Genomic DNA, 24,447 nt, shown 5'->3' with positions numbered 1-24,447 from the left:
TAATCTGTAACTGGGGGAATGCAACTGAATAAAAAGTGATTTCCCAATTACTGTCAAAGAAGAAAGAAGTCAAAACAAAAAAAAATAATAAGCAATTGTCAAACTACCCAGGTGATATTTTGGGAATTTGTTCTGGGAATGCCACCAATATAGAATTGTATAATCCTGACCCACAGGCCCAAAGACTGTAAAAAAAAAAACAAAACCCTAACAATTTTTCAACCAAGGCTGACAACAAAATGTTCTTCAATTTTAAAAGCAGGAAGCCAACTACGAGGAGAGTGAAGCAGCTAGACAATTGGTGAGTTAAAAAAAGCACTCAAGGATGAAAGAAATAATAAAAAGGTTAAGGAATTCTTTAGCTTAGGCTTTACTGAAAAATACATTAAAGATGATCTCATTTTTAATACTAATTATGGTATTTGTTAAGTGCCTACTATGTGCCAAGCACCGTACTGAGCACTTTGGTAAGATACAAGATAATCAGGTCTTACATGGGGCTCCCAATCTAAGTAGGAGGGAGGAACAGATTCTAAATCACCATTTTGTAGATGAAGGAACTGAGGCAAAGAGAAGTGAAGAGACTTGCCCAAGGTCACACAGCAGATAGTCAGTAGAGCAGGGATTATATGGTTTGGCATGAGGTAAGAGCTTAACCAATACCATCACTATTATTATATAATCTATATATATGTATAGTCATTCAATTGTATTTTTTGAACGCTTACCACACTCCTCTGATGCTAACCACACCTCACTGTGCCTCAATCTGGCCTCTCTCACTCCCAACCCCTGGCCCACGTCCTGCCTCTGGCCTGGAACGCCCTCCCTCCTCTAATCTGCCAGACAATCACTCTCCCCGCCTTCAAAGCCGTATTGAAGGCACGTCTCCTCCAAGAGGTCTTCCCAGATTAAGAATCACTTTTTCTCATCTCCCACTCCCTTCTGCGTCACCCTGACTTGCTCCCTTTCCTCTTCCCTGCCACTGCCAGTCCCACAGCATCAGGCATATACCTGTAATTTTATTTGTATCGATGTCTGTCTCCCCCACTCTAGACTGTGAGCTCATTGTGGACAGGGATACTCACTCCTTGTTGTTGCACTGTACTTTTCTAAGTGCTTAGGATAGTGCTCTGCACACAATAAGCACTTAATAAATACCACTGAATGAATAAATACTATTTGGAAGGCACTTTGCTAAGCACTCGGTAACAATAACAATATCTAGACATAGTCCCTGCCCACACGTGCTACAGACTAGAGGGGGAGCCTGCAATCACTCCTCCCAAAACACACTTAGCTCTGCCATAACACATGTTCTCAATGTGCATTTTCCATCAAACGCCTGAAACATTCTTCCGACAACAGGAGCCTGTTGGGGTTTGACACGCCGCAGCACGGGAAAGGTGAGTCCTACAATGTTTTTCTAACCAGAGGTTTCAAAGAATGCAACCTTCATGCTGTAGAACTAATTGGGCAGAAGTCTTTTTTTTCAAAGGAACCCATTTTAGCTAAAAATTCAAACTTTGTTATAAAATGATGCCGCACTGAAAAATAAATTTTCAAACAAACTTCACCCAGAGACTGATCAAGTAATGGAACTAATTGCCAGAGGAAGTCCAGCGGGCCAAAAATATGAGGAGGCTCATGAGGGGTTTGGATAAATTCATGAGTGAGAGATCCACAAAGATAAAAGAAGAAAAAAAGGCAGGGATGGAAAGGTAAAGGTGAGACTGTTGGATGGCCCATTCCTAACTCTTAGGAGGGCCCCTCAAGAGGACAATCCCTAGATGTTCTTCCAAACGTTGTTGCCAATTTTAGAGATGTAACTTTGACCCAGGAAAGGTACTGATCAGGATCTTATATTCTCATTGCAGTAACACCTCACTATTCATAAGGCAAAATGCAAATGAGAAGAAGTAAGTAAATGGGGAAAATATGATTCCATTCCCTTACCCATGATACCAACAGCTGATATACAGTCTACCTTGACTCAAACATCACTCTCCTTTCACATGCTATCTCCTTCTGTATTTGGCATTAGATTAATGATGTCTTTAGGGTCTTATCACAGAGTCTTTTGCTGAGTAGGAGGTGAATGATAACATTACAGAGCAAATGTTTACAAATGTACTCAAGAACAACAAATAAAAATATTTCACATTTAGTACGCTGTCCTTCAGGTCAGAGAGCACACCACTGATAGAGAAATTTAATGTTACACATCTCTTCCATACTGTGTCCATGAAAATATAGGAGGGTACTTTTGCTAGCCATTTGGGGTAAGCACTTGCTCAAACACCACTGGTTAAGAGGGGAAAACTATGTCCCACAACATTCTAGGGGAAAGAGCACGGGCCTGGAAGTCCTCTGCCCAGGGCTCTAATACCAACTCTGTCAACCGCCTGCCATGTGACCTTGGCCAAGCCACTTCCCTTCCCTGTGTCTCGGTTTCCTCATCTGTAAAATGAGGATTCAATGCTCGTTCTTCCTCCTGCTTAGACTGTGAGCCTAATGATAACTTTCAGCAAGGTATCATGCTTAAATTATTTACCAATCGCTTATGCTAAACTAATCCCTGCGTACAGCAGTACGTATTCGAAAACCGTCAGTAGAAAGAAGGAGGCATTATGCACAGAACAGAATCACTCTGAGACCACAACAGTCATGAATCCTCAACCACTCCGTAAGCCATGCCCAAGTACGATGCTCAGATTCTCCCACTCCCTTCTGCATCTGGATCTGCACCTTTTATTTTATAATACAACACAGCTGGCAGAGACATTCTCTGCCCACAGTGAGCTTAGAGTCTAGAAGGGGAGACCACATTACTATAAATAATTTATAATATATAATAATAATGTTGGTATTTGTTAAGTGCTTACTATGTGCAGAGCACTGTTCTAAGCGCTGGGGCAGATACAGGGTAATCAGGTTGTCCCACGTGAGGCTCACAGTCTTCAGCCCCATTTTAAAAATAAATTGTGGTATTTGTTAAGCGCTTACTCTGTGCAAAGCACTGTTCTAAGCGCTGAGGGATACAAGGTGATCAGGTTGTCCCACTTGGGGCTCAGTTTTTTAATCCCCATTTGACAGATGAGGTAACTGAGGCACAGAGAAGTTAAGTGACTTGCCCAAGGTCACACAGCTGACTAGTGGCGGAGCCGGGATTAGAACCCGTGACCTTTGACTCCCAAGCCCACGCTCTTTCCACTGAGCCACGCTGCTTCTTTAGCCACGCTGCTTCTCTACAGATGAGGGAACTGAGGTGCAGAGAAGTTAAGTGACTTGCCCACATATATAAAGATATGTGCACGCGTACATGGATTGGCACCCTTTATTTACCCCTCCCTCAGCTCGTAAGTCCAAATGCATAATTTAAATCTGTGTGTTATGCTATACTCTCCCAAAGGCTTAGAACAATGCTCAGCACGCAATGAGTGAGCACAGGTCTGGGAGTCAGAAGGACCTGGGTTCTAATTCCAGCTCTGCTCCTTGCCTGCTGTGTGACCTTGGGCAAGTCACTTCACTTCTCGGGTGCCTCAGTTACTTCATCAGTAAAACGGGAACTAAGAACGTGAGCCACACGTGGGACGGGAACTATGTCCAAACATATCTGGACATAAAAAATTCACGGTGCGTGGCACACAGTAAACGGTTAACGAATACCGTAAAAAAAAAAAATGAATATGACTGATTGTTTGTCCTGATTAGGACTGCAGGTTCCAGGACAGAGACTTTTAGAAATTCCTACGAGAAATGTGCCTGCATAGAGTCGGTGCTCAATACATCCTGATGATGGAATTGCAAATGAGGAATCGAACCAAGGAAGAGAGAGAGTGGGATCTGTTTCGGATTCCATCAATAAGAAGTCTCTTCCTACCCCCATTTAAGCAATTTCTCTGTTGATGGATACTCACGATTTTCTCCTCCGGGGAAAGGATACCGTCTACTGACACTGTCTGGTACTGTCTGTGCTTTAAACTTCCCACCGATCTCCGCAGCAGTTTGAGACCGTTCCCGTCAACGCCCTGCTTTAACTTCTGCATTTCTTGGGACGAACAGCCTGGATCGAACACTAGTAAACACAGTGTTCTGTTCTTCCTCTCTTCAATTCCGACGATAGTGCGGCTGTGACCTGACAAAGGTAAAAAAGCAGCAGCAAATGCTTTGGGATTAACAGACCGTCTCTACAGAAGAATGCAACGATGCCCATTCTGGATCACCCTCGCTGTTCACTCAGTCTACCATATTTATTGAGTGCTTACTGCGTGCAAAGCACTGAGCGCTTGGGAGAGTACAGTAATAAGAACAAACAGACACGTACCTGCCCACAATAAGCTCACAGTCTAGAGGGGGGAGACATTAATATAAATTCATTACAGATTTATACAGATATGTATTGTCCATCTAGCCCAAGATTAGGTCCCTGAAAGAGATACCAGGGCGTTTGAAGGATTCGGGCAGAAGAGAAAAGTCCTTCGTCCCTTCCATTCCCACCAAAAAGGAGAACTCAGAAGCCACTCATTGGGAAGCAGGCTTGGGAGTCATAGGACATGGGTTCTAATCCCGGCTCTGCCATTTGTCTGCTGTGTGACCTTGGGCAAGCCACTAAAATTCTCTGTGCCTCAGTTACCTCATCTGTAAAACGGGGCATCAGACTGTTAGCCCCACGTGGGACAACCTGATGAGATAAGAGAACAGTGCTCGGCACACAACAATACCATAATTATTATCATTAGCAGAGACAGGGCGAAGATGAGGGCACTGATCTGTTGGCAGCGTTTGAGCATAACGTCGGGCAGGGCTTATGATTGTGGACTCTGTCAACACTAATTGCAGGACACATTGCCAGATTTTATGTATTGTGGCTGTCGGTGAGTATCTTCATATGGAAACTGTCATATGGCCTAAGTACTTAGAGAAGCAGCGTGGCTTAGTGGAAAGAGCACGGGCTTGGGAATCAGAGGTCATGGGTTCTAATCCCGGCTCCGTCACTTGTCAGCTGTGTGACCTTGAACAAATTACTTAATTTCTCTGTGCTTCAGTTACCTCATCTGTAAAATGGGGATGAAGATTGTGAGCTCTACATGGGACACCCTGATTACCTTATATCTACCCCAGTGCTTAGAACAGTGCTTTGCACGTAGTAAGCACTTAACGAATACCAACATTATTATTATTATTGTTACTTGTAACTAAGCAGTGTAAGTGTGGGTGCACGACAGAAATACTGCATTTACTACCAAGACTTAGTAATAATAATAACCATTTATTGTGGCCTAGTGGAAAGCGCAAGGCCCTGTGAATCAGAGGACACGGGTTCTAATACCGGCTCTGCCACTTGACTGCTGGGTGACCTTGAGCAAATCATTTAACTTCTCTGTGCACCAGTTACCTCCTCTGTGAAATGGGGATGAAGACTGTCAGCCCCATGTGGGACAGGGACTGGGTCTGATCTGGTAATCTTGTATCTACTCCAGCGCTCAGTACAGCACCTGTAAAATAGTAAGCACTTAAATACCAATCAACCAACCCAAATGAAGACTGCTAATACTATGTACAAATGAAAATAACCCCTCCTAATAAAAAGCCAGTGTTCATCGCCCAAGGAGACTCGGCTCAGCTGGGTCTTCTATCTTTGGCTCGATTGTTTATTCAGTCTTTCAATCGTATTTACTGAGTGCATAATGTGTGCAGAGCAGAGTACTGTTCTAAGCACTTGAGAGAGTACAATATAACAACAAACAGATACATTCCCTGCTCACAACAATGGGAACTGGGAATTAGGTCCACGCAGAGTAGACTATCAAACTTTGTAAGCCTCCCCATCCATGCCCAAGATTCTGCTGTCACACACACTCAAAAAACCCCTTTAAAGGTCTCTGTGTAAGTGTGAGAAAACCAGGAAGACCGATGGAGTTCACACTGACCTTGATGCTGAAGGTAGATGGGAGGTTTGGAAGAGCACACTACCTTGGGCCCGCCTTCTCTGCCTGAAGAGTAGTAGTCCAAAACCCATTCAAATAAGCGAGGGTGTGTGCCCAAAGGGCCGGTGGATTTGTGAAAGTCAATAATTCTACACCTAGAAGTCAATCGGTGAAAAGGTACTGCTGAAAGCACAATTTTAGTGTTAAACTACCTCTAAATCACCCTTGATAATGAGTACCGATAACGTACACCCTCCTCTTCAGGAGGCACCTAGGCGTCAAAATAACTTCAGTCATCATTCTTTTATAATTTCTGCTACCACCACCCAACCTGCCAAATAATTAGTCCTGTTCCACAGTGGAGCAGATATTTTAACATTGAAATACTTGGATACTTAGTTGTAATAAACATTCAGAATGGAATATAAGCACAAACACATTGCAATCAGGTCCATATATGGTCTCAGAGACTTCTGGCTTTCGCTTTCTTCAAAATAATGATAATGATGGCATTTGTAAAGTGCTTACTCTGTGTCAAGCACTGCTCTAAGTGCCAGCATACAGACAAGATAATCAGGTTGGACAGAGTCCCTGTCCCATATGGGGCTCAAAGTCTTCACCCCCATTTTACAGATGAGGTAACTGAGGCACAGAGAAGTGAAATGACTTGCCTACAGTCACACAGTAGACAAGTGGCGGAGCCGGGATTAAAATCCAGGTCCTAGAATCGAGGTCCTTTTTACTCCCAGGCCCATGCTCTATTTACAAGACCATGTTGCTTCTCATAAGCTCCTCTAAGCTGGAGGAATTTTTTAAAATAAAAGCATCAGGAAGAATACTTTGACTTTTTATTCTAATTTTAAGACCATAAAACTCCTAAGAACATAAATCCTTCATTCTTACCACCTCAGTTACCCTAACATCTTGCTGTAAGTAATACTGTGATCACCTAGAGTGGTTACCAAATGTAATTTCCATGTTATCCCATAGGCAAAATGGCATCTGAATGAATAATGTTGATTCCTACCCCTTCCAGGGGCTGAATGCCTAAAATTTATGGGACGAAGAAGAGAGATGCTCTTTTCCTTGGCAGGGGCCTCCAGATACTCCCTCCTCCCCGCCACACTCAATTCATTCAGAGTAAACAGTGCACTAGCAAATGATAAGGAAATGAAAATGTTAGCCTTTTCAACTATGCGAAATACCTAACCAAATCATCAGCTCCCACATCTAGCAAGAGAACTGGGACAGCAGTGTGCACCAGTTAAGTTGTAGAGAAGCAGCGTGGCTCAGTGGAAAGAGCACGGGCTTTGGAGTCAGAGGTCATGGGTTCGAATCCCTGCTCGGCCACATAGCTGTGTGACTTTGGGCAAGTCACTTAACTTCTCGGTGCCTCAGTTACCTCATCTGTAAAATGAGGATTAAGACTGTGAGCCCCACGTGGGACAACTTGATTCCCCTGTGTCTACCCCAGCGCTTAGAACAGTGCTTGGCACATAGTAAGCGCTTAACAAATACCAACATTATCTGGATTTGCACACTTTATTTGCTTCATCCTCAGCCCCAAGGTATTCACATACATATCCATAACTCATTTATATTAATGTCTGTATCCCCCTATGTACTGTCAGCTCCTTATATGCAAGGAAAATGTCCACCAACTCTGTTACATTGCACCACACATAGTAAGTGCTCAATAAATACAAGTGATTGATAAATGTTTCAAGTCCGAAAATGAAAGGTCTCTTTTCAAATGGTATCTGGTGGAAGTGTGGAAAAACCATTCTGAACATGAGACAAACTAGTCCCAATTTCTAAACAGCCAATCACAGTCAGTTTCCCATAAGGATTTCATGTTCGAATATGACATTTGGTTAAAAATTCTTTTAAAAATCCATGAGTTTGATTCAGAACCGGCATCTTTTGGGTTGATTAAATGATATCTGCGTGGCGTTCTACAGGGAAAGGAAAGGCTTAGGTAAAACCCAGGCCAGGATAACAAATGTGGAAATTTGTTGCATTTTGCAAAATTTGTTGCATTTTGCTGTGGACTGAAAGAAAATTCAGGACATAAGTTGTTATTGTCAGAAGAGGAGGTTTTCAAGGCTCGACTAATGTAATAACAATAGTAATGTTGGTATTTGTTAAGCACTTACTATGTGCAGAGCACTGTTCTAAGCGCTGGGGTAGACACAGGGAAATCAGGTTGTCCCACGTGGGGCTCACAGTCTTAATCCCCATTTTACAGATGAGGTAACTGAGAAGTTAAGTGACTTGCCCACAGTCACACAGCTGACGTCCATGACCTTTTCCTCTCCCGCTCTCTCCTCCTCCTCGCCCTTTCGGAAACGTGGCTCTCTCCCGAAGACACGGTCTCCGCCGCCGCCCTCTCCAGCGGAGGCCTCTCCTTCTCCCACTCCCCCAGACTCACCGGTAAGGGAGGAGGAGGCGTCGGCTTCCTCCTCTCGCCCCGTTGCCGCTTCCGCACTATCCCTCCTCCCCCCTCCCTCTCCTTCCCCTCCTTCGAAGCCCATATCATTCGCCTCTACCACCCACTCCAGTTACTTGTCGCCGTCATCTACCGCCCTCCCGGTCCCACCTCTGACTTCTTCAACCACCTTAACCCCTTTCTCACCTTCCTTCTCTCCTTCTCTCTGCCCACTCTGATCCTCGGAGACTTCAACATCCATACGGATGTACCCGAAGACTCCTCTGCCGCCCGCCTGCTATCCCTCCTCGACTCTGCCGACCTCCTCCTCCACCATACCGCGCCCACTCACCGACTCGGTCACACCCTCGATTTCGTCATCTCCTACCGCTGCACTATCTCCTCCCTCACCGACTCTGAAATCCCTCTCTCTGACCATAACCTTCTCACCTGCCTCATCTCTCACACTCCCTCCCCCTGCAAATCTTCGCTACTGCCCCACAGAGACCTCCGCTCTCTCGATCCCATCCGTCTTTTCAAAAGCATCTCTCCTCACCTTGCTGCCCTGTCCTCACTTCCCACTCTCGATGATCAGGTCTCCGCTCTCAACTCCACCCTCTCTACTCATCTCGACTCTCGCGCCCCCCTTTCCCTCCGCCGCTCTCGCTCCACTAACCCACAGCCCCGGATCACCTCCTCCGTCCGCCTCCTATGCTCCTATGCTCGAGCTGCCGAGCGCTGCTGGCGAAAGTCCAAGCACCAAGCCGACCTCACACACTTCAAATTTAGCCTTTCCTGCCTTAACTCTGCCCTCTCCTCCACCAGGCAAAACTTCTTCTCCTCCCTCATCGACACCCATGCCCGTCACCCCCGCCGATTGTTCCGGACCTTTAACTCTCTCCTTAGGCCCCCGGTTCCTCCCCCTCCCCCCATCTCTCACCCCCAATGATCTGGCCACCTATTTCCTCACGAAAATCAACACAATCAGGTCTGAGCTCCCCAAAGTCACCCCTCCCCTTCTTGCCTCCCCCCCAACCCTCTCCCCTACTTTCCCATCCTTCCCTGCAGTATCTTCAGAGGAGATCTCCTCCCTCCTCGCAAGTGCCACCCCCTCCACCTGCGCCTCGGACCCCATTCCCTCTCACCTTATTAAAACCATCGCCCCTGCCCTCCTCCCTTCCTTAACTTCTATTTTTAACCACTCAATCTCCAAGGGCTCCTTCCCTCTGCCTTCAAACATGCCCACGTCTCCCCCATCCTAAAAAAACCCGCTCTTGACCCCACTTCCCCCTCCAGTTATCACCCTATCTCCCTACTACCCTTCCTTTCCAAAATCCTAGAACGAGTCGTCTACAATCGATGCTTAGAATTCCTTAACTCCCATTCTCTCCTAGACCCCCTCCGATCTGGCTTCCGTCCCCTCCACTCTACCGAGACTGCTCTCTCTAAGGTCACCCGTGACCTCCTTCTTGCCAAATCCAATGGCTCCTACTCCATTCTGATCCTCCTTGACCTCTCTGCTGCCTTTGACACTGTCGACCATCCCCTCCTCCTCCACACCTTATCTCACCTTGGCTTCACGGACTCCGTCCTCTCCCGGTTCTCCTCTTACCTCTCTGGCCGGTCATTCTCGGTCTCCTTCGCTGGCGCCTCCTCCCCCTCCCATCCTTTAACTGTTGGAGTTCCTCAAGGGTCAGTTCTTGGCCCTCTTCTGTTCTCCATTTACACTCACTCCCTCGGTGAACTCATTCGCTCTCACGGCTTTGACTACCATCTCTACGCAGATGACACGCAGATCTACATCTCTGCCCCTGTCCTCTCCCCCTCCCTTCGGGCTCGCATCTCCTCCCGCCTCCGGGACGTCTCCACCTGGATGTCGGCCCGCCACCTAAAACTCAACATGAGCGAGACTGAGCTCCTCATCTTCCCTCCCAAACCCGGTCCTCTCCCAGACTTGTCTATCACCGTGGATGGCACGACCGTCCTTCCCGTCTCTCGGGCCCGCGATCTCGGTGTCATCCTTGACTCGTCTCTCTTGTTCACCCCACGCATCCTATCCGTTACCGAGACCTGCCGGTTTCACCTCTACAATATCGCCAAGATCCGCCCTTTCCTCTCCACCCAAACGGCTACCTGGCTCTTGTTATATCCCGGCTAGACTACTGTGTCAGCCTTCTCTCTGACCTCCCTTCCTCCTCTCTCGCTCCGCTCCAGTCTATTCTTCACTCCGCTGCCCGGCTCATCTTCCTGCAGAAACGATCTGGGCATGTCACTCCCCTTCTTAAACAACTCCAGTGGTTGCCTATCAACCTCCGCTGCAAACAAAACTCCTCACTCTAGGCTTCAAGGCTCTACATCACCTTGCCCCTTCCTACCTCTCCTCCCTTCTCTCTTTCTACCGCCCACCCCGCACGCTCCACTCCTTCACCGCCCACCTCCTCACCGTCCCTCGGTCTCGCCTATCCCGCCGTCGACCCCCGGGCCACGTCCTCCCGCGGTCCTGGAACGCCCTCCTTCCTCACCTCCGCCAAACTGATTCTCTTCCCCTCTTCAAAACCCTACTTAAAACTCACCTCCTCCAGGAGGCGTTCCCAGACTGAGCTCCTCTTCTCCCTCTACTCCCTCTGCCACCCCCCCTTTACCTCTCCGCAGTTAAACCCTCTTTTCCCCCTTTCCCTCTGCTCCTCCACCTCTCCCTTCCCATCCCCAGAGCACTGTGCTCGTCCGCTCAACTGTATATATTTCCATTACCCTATTTATTTTGTTAATGAATTGTACATTGCCTTGATTCTATTTAGTTGCCATTGTTTTTACGAGATGTTCTTCCCCTCGACTCTATTTATTGCCATCGTTCTCGTCTGTCCGTCTCCCCCGATTAGACTGTAAGCCCATCAAACGGCAGGGACTGTCTCTATCTGTTGCCGACTTGTTCATTCCAAGCGCTTAGTACAGTGCTCTGCACATAGTAAGCGCTCAATAAATACTATTGAATGAATGAATGAACAAGTGGCAGAGCCGGAAGTAGAACCCATGACCTCTGACTCCAAAGCCCGTGCTCTTTCCACTGGGCCACACCCAGTTCATAAAGAACTGGTCACTAAGTAAATGCTTGATTGATCTGTTGGAGTTTCAATAAGGGAAAAGGTAAACATGCATGTATTTGGTGAAATATCTTAGAAGTTAAAAAATAGGGAGGTCTCATTAAAAATGGTTGACCACAAAGTGCCTGAGGCATACAAGGACAGACAAGTTAACGTTAGCTAAACTCAGACCTTAGACTCTGAATTTCTCACTCAAAGCCAGGGTACAGAAGTTCACCGTGGCAATTTAAAATAGAATATTTTCCTATTAGGCTCAGTTAAAGATTGAAAATTCAAAGATAAACCTAAAGACAGGCAAAGCTGTAAAAGAAGATATGGAAAAGAATCTTTAGATACATACTTTAGCCTGAGCGAGGTAAGCAATGAATATATTTCACACGCTCCGATCCAAGCTTTTGTCCCCTGTAACCTGTTATTGAGTTGAGAGGCTCCCTGAGGATCAAAACCTTCCTCCCACGCATCTTCAATCATAGACTGAAGCTTTGGAATGCAAGGAACCGACATATCTGAAATTATACGGAAAGTGTACATCTTTTACAATCACCATGTAATATTTTCAGGGCAGACGATTAGCATTCTCTATGTAACTGGGGGCACGGCTGCATTTGAAATTCACAAGCCCTAGTTTTAGTACAGCAAAGTGGAATGCTTCTACTTAATTCACACATGAAAAGATCTAGCACCTGTTCATCCCCAATCTGGTTACTTTCCTTAACCATTTCTCCACAGTTTTCGTTCCAACATAATCTTGCTTCAAATGAAACAGAAACTGTAAAAACCTATCAGTGATGAAGGCTGTGAAGTGACTTTCCCTATAGACCAAGGCACCCGACCATCATCATCAGCAATGGTATATATTGAGCGCTTACTGTGTGCGGAGCAGAGATATTAACTTGAGGAAGATTAACATGGTCACTTAGTCTCAGAAATCCAGGACAGGGTCTCAGAAATCCAGAACACTTCAACGATCTACGTGTACTTCATTCCTTCCTGCAACCTGAGCCACTACTTTTCTATAAAGAGGCTTATTATTAATAATAGTAATAATTCTGGTATTTGTTAAACACTTACTATGTGCCAAGTACCATACTAAGTGCTGGGGTGGAGCTCACCTCCTCCAAGAGGCCTTCCCAGACTGAGCTCTCCCCTTTTGCCTCCGCTCCCCCTCCACCCTCTCTCTCTGCTCCTCCTCCTTCCCCTCCCCTCAGCTGAGCCCCCTTTCCCTCTGATCTCCCTCCCCTCCCCACCCCACCTTCCGCTCCTCCCCTCCCCCTTTCCCTCCCCTCAGCGCTGTGCTCATTTGTATATATTAATTACCCTATTTATTTTGTTAATGAGTTGTACATCCCCTCGATTCTATTTATTGTGATAACGTTGTCTTTGTTTTTGTTTCGTCCTTTTTCGCTCTGCTGTCTCCCCCGATTAGACTGTGAGCCCGTCATTGGGCAGGGAATGTCTCTATCTGTTGCCGAATTGTACATTCCAAGGGCTTAGTACAGTGTTCTGCACATAGTAGGTGCTCAATAAATACTATTGAATGAATGAATACAAGAAAATTGGGTTGGGCACCGTCCCTGTCTCACATGGGGCTCACAGTCTCAATCCCCATTTTACAGATATGGTAACTGAGGCCCAGAGAAGTGAAGTGACTTGCCCAAGGTCACACAGCATACAAGTGGCAGAGCCAGGATTAGAATCCATGACCTTCTGACTCCCAGGCCTGTGCTCTATCCACTATGCCAGAAAGAAGGTTTTTCAAAGAAAGGCTTAGACTTGAGTGACCATAGTTCAAATTGATAAAGGGCCACCCTGAGCCTCTGAATTCAGCACACGAGATGGAGGAATACAGCAACAGCTGATGTCAAATCACAGAGCAAGGGGAGGTCCGTGCACAGAACATATGCATGCACACACAAAGATCTTCCTTTCGTAAAAACGTATGTTTTCTGTGATGCACGGACCTACGTAGGTAGGCCTGGGCCTGTGACCCAAAACCAGAATGGTCTACATCCCATCTTTCCTGATCTCTGGAGTCTATGTGGAATTACATTTGTCATACCTTTCAAACAGTCTTTATAAGCCTCATTTCGTAATAGTGATGAAAGGAGCATTTGGAAATTTCTGTAGCCACAACCCCAACCTTTGTCTCCTAAAGACGAATGGAAGTGATCCACTTCTACGGAAAGCCAGACACGACGTACATCTCGGAGGTCATTCTGATAGTACCTATGTAAGGCCTCGATAATTCCTGAAGGAGAGAAAATATAGAAAGGAGAGTGAGTTCCTTGCTAAAGACCAGGCAGAGAACTCAAATACACATATGGTAAGGGAAATCTCACAAAGACTACTAAAAGTGGAGCCACCGAAAATGCTGGCTAGTTTGTTTCCGCCATCATGACTGATCCAACAAGAATCTGTTGTTGCCAAAATGCTATATGCAAAAATGAATTAGCGATCAGGGTACAAGGGCCCAGGTTCAAGTGTATTATGTTACAAAAAGAAATGTTTTCAATCCTAACATTAAAACGACTCCAAATAGGGGAGAGATTTTATGATTTTCCCCCGTGGAATTTCCAAGGGTGACCTGAAAAACCCAAGGTCACCGCACATATGTGCCCCTGAGCAGGCACGAAGGACTCACCTGATGTTCTTGTTTTGCCATCGTCAAAGCCAAACGCTAACGACTCCATCATCTCGGCTTTTCGCTTGTGAAATTCCAAAGGCTGCATCCTGCCTCTGCCCACTTCTACTTCCATATTTCGCAGCTGCTGCTGCTTGTAGCCTCCGGAGTTGTCCAAGCCGTATTGCCTCTATCGGGAAGAAACACGAATGACTCCCTACATCTGGGGCCGGCGGTGCCGCTTCACGCGTTGTTTCCCAGGACGTTGAGACAACACAAGACTGACAAGCAGCAGAAAGGCTCCTGGGTAACTTTAGGTGGGCTAGGGTTGCAGGTAGGGGTCTTCTACTCAACTGGGGCGAGGGCCACAAGTGGGCCATCCATTCAATCGTATTTACTGAGCACTTAAGAGCACTGTACTAAGCACTTGGGAGAGTACAATAAAACAATAAACAGACACATTCCCTGCCCACAACGAGTTTACTGCCTAGAGGTCAGTCTAGAGACTAGCTAATTTACTTTTCCAGATGGCTTCTGGATATTGGCAGTGTTGCTCTCAGAAAACACGGGCAAGTCACTTAACTTCTCTGTGCCTCAGTTCCCTCATCTGCAAAATGAGGATTCAATACCTGTTCTCCCTCCTACTTAGACTGTGGAGACCCATATTAGACCTGATTATCTTGTATCTACCCCAGTGCTTGACACATAATAAGCGCTTAACAAATACCACAGTTATTATTTCAAAACAAAAGGGTACTTTTATGCAAAATTCTCCCATGGCTGAACTCGTCTGAACCTGGAATAAACATTCTGAGTATCAACTTTTGAATGCACAATTACCAATGTGTAGCAACTGGCTGCTAGAAAGCACATCGCCTGAGGACAGAGCGTGGTCATTTTGGCAGGACGGCACTCCTCGCAGGACCTGCCTTTTATAAAAGACTTTTGTCTAAAAGGTCTAGATGGTTTGCAAGCTGCCGCTGCTGTACATATGGAAGCTGAGGCTGTGGGAGTGAATGAGCTCTCCAAGGGAGTGGGTGTAGATTGAGAATTGAAGGGGACACAGAACTGAGCCTTGAGGCGCCCCACAGTTAGAGGGTGGGAAGCCGAGGAACAAGAGAAAGATTGAGGAGGAATGGTCAGAGACATAGGAGGAGAACCAGGAAAGGAGAGTGTTGGTGAAGCAAAAGCCCCACGCTGAATAGGGAAGATACCACCTGGAAAAAAAAGTTGCCTTAAAGCTCACAGTGCTTGGCTTCTAATTGAAATACATATACTATAGTACTGATGGCTTTATGGCATGCTCAAATACTGTAGTACCTGTGGAAACGAAGTACCACAAAGTTTTAAAGATTTTGTTTTTGTCCCAATCCTGTAAACTTATCTCCATTTTCTGGGAGAAGAAATTACCCAGCGGGTCAGTGACGGGTGGCCTTTTCTCTGGGTTTTACATTTCAAAATCCCTACACTTTACTCTCCAATTCATGAGTCTCTTTAGCGTGTCATTCCAAATCGTTCCTGAACCTGCCAACAAGCAGACGTTACTGGAGAGGAGGCTAGCTGATGCCGGCTTCCCCGGCTTATGGGTGGGTTTTGCGGCTGAATTCTGCAAGGTGTAACTGTATCCCAAGCGAGAGTATCCCAATCTGAACTGACAGACTTAGAAATTGCCAGTCGGAAATTGGTAACCTCATGTGACAGCCTGATGTTATTTTTCCCTTTATAAGCCAGGCAGCCCACCGCAGCCATCAATGCCTTCCCACCTCAGGCAAGCCCTCCCTGACTGCAACCTGGGGCTTGGACTCCACCAAGCCAGTCCCACCCGGAGGTGACAGGACTGTATTCCCCCCTGCTGCTGTAAGCGCTGGAATAGGGGACGGTCCTGGCCTGACCAGCACGAGGCAGGAAAGGTTTAATGTCAGTGTCAGTCTGACATCATCCGATCCAGGCTCTTTTTCCTGACTCTAAGGCACGAAGTCAGGGTTCTAGCTTTGCCTTTTCTCATTGGAAAAACAGAACCTGGCTTCTATCCCCTGCCTGAAAGCTTGGGTATTTGCTAGACAATGTATCTTCACCACAAGGAGTTCCTTAGAGACTGGAACTCCATTAACACAAATATAGAAGCCCCCCCTCATGAGTTGTTTTCTCAGAAAAGGCAGGACAAAGAAAATCCCGTTCATCTTAGCAAAAATGGGAGATTAAATTGCTATCCTGTGGTGTTGGCCAGGACCAGAGGGAGAGAAGCACTGCAGAAAAAGACTCCTGGAAAATAATGTCATTGATCACAGCAAAATGAGGGGAAATTCCAGCATAACTGCATAAATTAACAACCAAGCGAATGCACCTAGGAACCGTCTGTACCAGTAAGTCCTGAAGAAATCAGCGAGGGAGTAAGCAGAGGAAGAAAAGAAAGAAACAGGGAAAAGAGGGTAAACATTCAATAAGGGAGAAATTACGGAAATAAAACTGCCTTCTTTACATCAGCAATGAAAACAAATGTGAGAGGGAGAACCAGGCCCCCTGAAATCCAAGATTTGGTCTATACCGAAAGCTCGTTGTGAGCGGGTAAAGGGATTACTCCGTTATATAGTATTCTCTGAAGCACTTAGTACAGGGGTCTGCACAAAATAAGCACTCAACAAATACCATCAAATGACTGATTTATATCTTGATCCCCCATGCACTGCAAAGTTTTGGCACAAAAATAGAAGGGGGAACAGTGTATCATTACTGGCTAGATCACGAAGAAGAGTTACTTTGTGTTACTCAAATATTTGCAGTTTATAACGACATTAAAAATTCCATTTCTACATCAGGGAACAACATCTAAGAGAAAGGAATTCCACTGAAGTCATTTTGGTCAATGACCTTGGGGTTTTTTGTTACTGAAAAACATTGTTACACAGAACTTGCATTTCAGTATAAACGTTTGCATGGCACCAAACATATGGACTTCACCATTTCTTTTGACACCTTATTCTGCTCTATCCGGTCAAAGGAAGATTCCATAAATTCACCACCCAAAATGCATAATGAAAACATGTAGTATGGGAGAACTGACTATTACTTTGCTAGCTTTGACATTTAAGTACTAACAATATATAGTCAAAAGTTCCTTGTGAGCAGGGATCACCGTGTTTTGCTTTTGTTGTACTTTCCCAAGCATTTAATACCATGCTTTTAAATCAGTAAGTGCTCAATAAAAAGCACTCACTGATTGATTCCGGGCATTATAGTAAGCACTGCAAGGACAATTGTTTCAGACATGATTCCTGACCCACAGTGGGCTCAAGAAGGGAGAAAGGAAGAGGAAAAAAAGAAAGCACTTATGAATATATTCTTATACTCTATTATCTGCAATCAATGATATTTCTTGAGAGCTTCCTAAGTGCAGAGCACCATACTAAACACTTAGGAGAGTACACTATCCAGAATGAGCAGATACATTCCCCGCCCATATCAAGCTATAATGTATTTTAGTGCCTGCTTCCCATGCCTAACTGTAAGCTCCATGAGGGCAGGCTTGTCTTAATTCTATTCTCTTCTAAGTGCTTGGTACTCAATAAGGAGATCATTAAAGACTGAATGAGAATGACAGGAGAAATGCAATTAGAAAAAAAACACACCAACAAAACCATCACAAAAAAGCAGTGCATGGTTGTTGTTAGAGAATTCTGTATTTACCTGCTTAATAAGTATATATATATATATATATATATATATATATATATATATATATATAATATATTTTTAAGTATATATACATATACTTAAATATACTTAAATATATACGTATATATTTAAGTAGTGTTAGCAGCATGTGCTAGGAAAGGAAAAAAGTAGGCTCAGGATGCTTGGGATACAGACTCACGGCACGAAAGCCCAAGCACTTAATACGTACTCTGCATGGGAAGCTCTGTGGCTAAATGGCAAGAGTGCGAGCTTGGGAGCCAGAGGTCATGGGTTCTAATCCCAGCTCTGCCACTTGTCTGCTGTGTGACTCTGGGCAAATCACAACTTGTCTGTGTCTCAGTTCCCTCATCTGTAAAATGGGGATTAAGACTGTGAGCCCCATGTGGGACAACCTGATTACCTTATATCTACGCCAGTGCCTAGTACAGTGCTTGGCTCACAGTAAGCGCTTTACAAATACCATAATCACCATCACACAGAAAGCACTCAGTAAAAACGACAGAATTAATGAAGTTTATGACATGTACATGCATGGGCTGAGTTAGGGAGAAGGGTCTGTATATGTATCTGTTTTAAGTGTGGGGAGAAGAAAATCGTCAGACTTTATTGTATGCAGCTCTTGGGAAGGTACAATTCACTTTTCTTCTCTTTTTTTTCCCCAATATTGCTAGGCTTAATTCCATTCATAATAGCCCTTTTCCTGTGGTCTAGTGAAAAGAACATAGGCCTGGGAGCCAGAGGAACTGCTTTTGTGATCTTAAGTAAACACTTTTCTCTGTGCCTCAGCTTCCTCATAGGTAAAACAGAGGTTCAATACCTGTTGTCCCTTCTACTTAGACTGTGAGACCCATGTGGGACACGGTGTGTATCTGACTTCATTACCTTACATTTACCCCAGTGCTTAGTACAATTCTTGACACACATTAAGCACTTAAATACTGCAATTACTATTACTGGGTTGCAAAACTTATGTAGAGAAATTGGAGAGGCTAGACTAAACACAGTAGTTTTCGGGCTCCTCTAGCCAGGACTGCCCTGGGTCCAATCTGCTATAACCAACCCAACATTTTAGATGTTGTATAGATTGCTCTCTTTTGCCCACTTGCTGCGAGATGTAGTGATAGAGAGAACAAGGTGGTACTACCCCTGACTCCTTACTCACACACTTTGTGTGTGAGTGTGTGGTATTTCTTAAGCGCTTACTATGTGCCAGGCCTTATTCTAAGTGCTGGAGTAGATACGATCTGTTGCCGAATTGTACATTCCAAGCGCTGAGTACAGTGCCCTACACATAGTAAACGCTCCATAAATACTACTGAATTCATTCATTCATTCAATAGTATTTATTGAGTGCTTACTATGTGCAGAGGACTGAACTCAGCGCTTGGAATGTACAAATCGGCAACAGAGACAGTCCCTGCCCTTTGATGGGCTTACAGTCTAATTGGGGGAGACAGACAGACAAGAACAATGGTAATAAATAGAATCAAGGGGAAGAACATCTCATTAAAACAATAGCAAATAGAATCAGGGTGATGTACATCTCATTAACAAAATAAATAGGGTAATGAAGATATATACAGTTGAGATATATGCAGTTGAGCGGATGAGTACAGTGCTGAGGGGATGGGATGGGAGAGGGGGAGGAGCAGAGGGAAAGGGGGGAGAGAGGGTTTAGGGGATAGAAGAGGGTTTAGCTGCGGAGAGGTGAAGGAGGGGGTAGAGGGAGCAGAGGGAAAAGGGGAGCTCAGTCTGGGAAGGCCTCTTGGAGGAGGTGAGTTTTAAGTAGGGTTTTGAAGAGGGGAAGAGAATTAGTTTGGCGGAGGTGAGGAGGAAGGACGTTCCAGGAATACAGGAGGACGTGGCCCAGGGGTCATCGGCAGGATAGGCGAGAACGGGGGACGGTGAGGAGGTGGGCGGCAGGAGGAGCGGAGCGTGCGGGGTGGGCAGTGGAAAGAGAGAAGGAAGGAGAGGTAGGAGGGGCAAGGTGATGGACAGCCTTGAAGCCTAGAGTGAGAAGTTTTTGTTTTGTGCGGAGGTTGAGGTTGATAGGCAACCACTGGAGGTTTTTAAGAAAGGAGTGACATGCCCAGAGCGTTTCTGCAGGAAGATGAGCCGGGCAGTGGAGTGAAGAATAGACTGGAGCGGGGAGAGAGAGGAGGAAGAGAGATCAGGGAGCAGGCTGACAGAGTAATCTAGCCGGGATATTACGGGAGCCTGTAACTGTAAGATGGTCGTTTGGGTACAGAGGGAAGGGCGGATCTTGGCGATATTATAAAGGTGAGACCGGCAGGTCTCGGTGACGGATCGGATGTGTGGGGTGAACGAGAGAGCCGAGTCAAAGATGACACCGAGGTTGTGGGCCTGAGAGACGGGAAGGATGGTCGTACCATCCACGGTGATAGGAAGTCAGGGAGAGGACAGGGCTTGGGAGGGAAGATGAGGAGCTCAGTCTTGCTCATGTTGAGTTTTAGGTGGCGGGCAGACATCCAGGTAGAGAAGTCTTGGAGGCAGGAGGAGATACGAACCTGAACGGAGGGGGAGAGGACAGGGGCAGAGATGTAGATCTGTGTGTCATCTGCTTAGAGATGATAGTTGAAGCCGTGAGAGCGGATGTGTTCACCGAGGGAGTGAGTGTAGATGGAGAACAGAAGAGGGCCAAGAACTGACCCTTGAGGAACTCCAACAGTTAGAGGATGGGAGGGGGAGGAGGAGCCTACGAAGGAGACCGAGAATGAGCGGCCAGAGAGATAAGAGGAGAACCAGGAGAGAACGTAGTCCGTGAAGCCAAGGTGAGATAAGGTGTGGAGGAGAAGGGGATGGTCGACAGTGTCAAAGGCAGCTGAGAGGTCAGGAGGATTAGAATGGAGTAGGAGCCATTGGGTTTGGCAAGAAGGAGGTCATGGGTGACCTTAGAGAGAGCAGTCTCGGTCGAGTGGAGGGGACGGAAGCCAGATCGGAGGGGGTCCAGGAGAGAATGGGAGTTAAGGAATTCTAAGCAGCAAGTGCAGACGACTCGTTCTAGGATCTTGGAAAGGAAGGATAGTAGGGAGATAGGGAGATAACTGGAAGGGGAGGCGGGGTCGAGAGAGGGTTTTTTTAGGATGGGGAAGACATGGGCATGTTTGAAGGCAGAGGGGAAGAAGCCATTGGAGAGTGAGTGGTTAAAGATAGAGGTTAAGGAGGGGAGGAGGGCAGGGGCGATGGTTTTTATAAGGTGAGGGGGAATGAGGTCCGAGGCACAGGTGGAAGGGGTGGCACTTGCGAGGAGGGAGATCTCCTCTGAAGATACTGCAGGGAAGGATGGGAAAGTAGGGGAGAGGGTTGGGGGGGAGGCAAGAAGGGGAGGGGTGACTTTGGGGAGCTCAGACCTGATTGTGTTAATTTTTGTGATGAAGTAGGTGGCCAGATCATTGGGGGTGAGGGATTCATTCATTCATTCAATAGTATTTATTGAGCGCTTACTATGTGCAGAGCACTGTACTAAGCGCTTGGGATGAACAAGTCGGCAACAGATAGAGACAGTCCCTGCCATTTGACGGGCTTACAGTCTAATCGGGGGAGATGGACAGACAAGAACAATGGCAATAAATAGAGTCAAGGGGAAGAACACCTGGTAAAAACAATGGCAACTAAATAGAATCAAGGCGATGTACAATTCATTAACAAATAAATAGGGTAATGGAAATATATACAGTTGAGGGATGGGGGAGGGGGAGGAACAGGGGGCCTAAGGAGAGAGTTAAAGGTCCGGAACAATTGGCAGGGGTGATGGGCATGGGTGTCGATGAGGGAGACGTTTTGCCTGGAGGAGGAGAGGGCAGAGTTAGGCAGGAAAGGATAAATTTGAAATGTATGAGGTCGGCTTGGTGCTTGAACTTTCGCCAGCAGCGCTCGGCAGCTCGAACATAGGAGCGTAGGAGGCAGAGAGAGGTAGTGACCCAGGGCTGTGGGTTAGTGGAGCGAGAGCGGCGGAGGGAAAGGGGGGCGAGAGAGTCGAGATGAGTAGAGGGTGGAGTTGAGAGCGGTGACCTGATCATCGAGAGTGGGAAGAGAGGACAGTGGGGCAAGGTGGGGAGAGATGCTTTTGGAGAGATGGATGGGATCTCTGTGGGGGCGTAGCAAAGATTTGCAGGAGGAGGGAGTGTGAGAGATGAGGCAGGTGAGAAGGTTAAGGTCCAAGAGAGGGATTTCAGAGTTGGAGGAGGTAGTGCAGCGGTAGGAGATGACGAGATTGAGGGTGTGACGGAGTCGGTGAGTGGGCGAGGTATGGTGGAGCAGGAGGTCGGCAGAGTCGAGGAGGGATAGCAGGCAGGCGGCAGAGGAGTCACCGGGTACATCCATGTGGATGTTGAAGTCTCTGAGGATCAGAGTGGGCAGAGAGAAGGAGAGAAGGAAGGTGAGAAAGGGGTCTAGGTGGTTGAAGAAGTCGGAGGTGGGACCGGGAGGGCGGTAGATGACAACTACAAGTATCTGGAGGGGGTGGTAGAGGCGAATGATATGGGCTTCGAATGAGGGGAAGGAGAGGGAAGGGGGAGGAGGGATAGTGCGGAAGTGGCAACGGGGTGAGAGGAGGTAGCCGATGCCTCCTCCCTTACCGGTGAGTCTGGGGGAGTGGGAGAAGGAGAGAATGAAATACGAGGTAATCAAGTTGGTCACTGTCCCTGTCTCACATGGGGCTCACAGTCTTAATCCCCATTTTACAGATGAAGTAAGAGGCACAGAGAGGTGAAGTGACTTGCCCAAAGTTACATAAGGGTCAAGTGGCAGAGCTCGGATTAGAAGCCAGGTCCTTCTGACTCCCAGGCCCATGCTCTATCCCCTAGGCCGTACTGGATCTCAAGGAACTCTTTCCCCCTTCTTATCCAGCAAACCACTGCTCAGCCCTACTTCAAAGACCTTCTTAAAAATCAAATTTTTCCCAGGGGGTCTGGCTCTATGCATCCCTTATCCCCCCCCCCCCCCCCCCCCCCCCCCCCGAAATCACCACTTCATCACTTAAGCACTCAGCTCATCATCCCCATTCAGAGCACTTAAGTACACATCTTACAAACTCTGTTGCAATCCTTATGTGCAATTTATTTTAGTGTCTCTCCCTTCTTGAGGGGAGGAATCTCGCATACTAACTCTTTGTACTCTCCCAAGTGCTTTCTAGTAACTGTTATGCCTAGAGTAAGTGTTCGATAAATGTAATTGATTGAAGTGCCCCAAGATACCCCACACTTTATTATTATTATAATAATGGTATTTATTTAGCACTTATTAGGTGTCAAGTGCTATTCTAAGCACTGACTCTGCTCTCTCATTCATCCTACACATCCAATCCCAATCCATCACCAACACCTACCGGTCTCCAATATCACCAAGATCCACCCTTTCCTCTCCATCCAAACGGCTATCTTGCTGGTACAAGCTCTCATAATATCCCAACTGGATCATTGTGTTAGCCACCTCTCTGATCTCCCTTCCTCCTGTCTCTCCCCACTCCAGTCTGTTCTTCATTCCGCTGCACGGATCATCTTCCTTCAGAAACGCTCTGGGCATGTCACTCCCCTCCTCAAAAACCTCCAGTGGTTGCCTATCAACATTCAAGAAACAAAACTAAACTCCCTACTCTTGGCTTCAAAGCTCTCCATCACCTTGCCCACTCCTACCTCACCTCCCTTCTCTCCTTCTACAGCCCAGCTCACACACTCCGCTCCTCTGCCGCTCACCTCCTCATGGTAGCCCATTTGCGCCTGTCCTGCCCACATCCTACCTACCGCTGTCCTGGAATGCCCTTCCTCCTCACATCCGCCAAACTCTCTTCCCCTTTTCAAAGCCCTACTGAGAGCTTACCTCCTCCAGGAAGCCTTCCCAGACTGAGCCCCCTTGTCCCCCTGCTCCTCCTCCCCATTCCTCTCTCTCCTACCCTCTGCTCTTCTCCCATTCCCTCCTCTCAGCACTGTGTATATTTACATATATTATTTATTGCCCTATTTATTTTGTTAATAATGTGTATATCTCTATGATTCTATTTATCTTGTTGATTTTGTTTTGTTCTGTTTTGCTTTGCTGTCTGTCTCCCCTGTTAAGACTGTGAGCCCATTATTGGGCAGGGATTGTCTCTATCTGTTGCCAAATTGTACACTCCAAGTGCTTAGTACAGTGCCCTGCACGAAGTGCTCAATAAATACTACTGAATGAAAGAACTGGGGTAGAAACAAGCTAATGAGGTTGGACACAGTCCCTGTCCCAACTGGGGTTCACAGTCATAATCCTGATTTTACAGATGAGGGAACTGAGGTACAGAGAAGTGAAGTGACTTGCCCAAGGTCACACAGCAGGCAAGTGGCAGAGCTGGGATTAGAAACCAGGTTCTTCTGACTCCCAGGCCTGTGCTCTACCCACTAGGCCATGCTACTTCCCACCAGTAGCCTGGGCCTGATGATATTTCCAGTATATCAGCCTAAAAGCTAACATTTCAATCCACTGAAATGAACTAAAAATCACCCTGGGGGATTTTTTCTTGAAGTTAGCAAACTTCATTTTCATGCATTGTTATTATTTTTATGGTATTTGTTAAGCCCTGGTGTAGGTAAAAGATAAGTGGGTTGGAAACATGGTCATCCAGACAGGGGGCAGAGCCAGGAATAGAACCCAGTTCCTCCTGATTCCCAGAGGCCTGGGGTCTAT

General features: G+C 46.5%; 1 protein-coding gene across 3 annotated transcripts in view; it reads right to left on the bottom strand.

Moving 5' to 3' along the window:
* ZUP1 (zinc finger containing ubiquitin peptidase 1) overlaps positions 1–24,447 on the bottom strand; it is a 44,360-nt gene that overhangs the window by 1,031 nt on the left and 18,882 nt on the right. For all 3 annotated transcript variants that reach the window (XM_029055212.2, XM_029055203.2, XM_029055221.1), the window contains 5 exons: positions 14,101–14,269; positions 13,519–13,707; positions 11,800–11,965; positions 5,934–6,085; positions 3,921–4,138 (listed from right to left, as the gene is read on the bottom strand). In XM_029055212.2, coding sequence (XP_028911045.1) covers positions 3,921–4,138; positions 5,934–6,085; positions 11,800–11,965; positions 13,519–13,707; positions 14,101–14,269 — 894 coding nt within the window. The remainder of the gene's footprint in view (positions 1–3,920; positions 4,139–5,933; positions 6,086–11,799; positions 11,966–13,518; positions 13,708–14,100; positions 14,270–24,447) is intronic.

The sequence above is a fragment of the Ornithorhynchus anatinus genome, chromosome 2 (genome assembly GCF_004115215.2).
Source record: "Ornithorhynchus anatinus isolate Pmale09 chromosome 2, mOrnAna1.pri.v4, whole genome shotgun sequence".
NCBI classification, from domain to species: domain Eukaryota; kingdom Metazoa; phylum Chordata; class Mammalia; order Monotremata; family Ornithorhynchidae; genus Ornithorhynchus; species Ornithorhynchus anatinus.
This window is presented reverse-complemented; position numbering and strand designations above follow the sequence as displayed.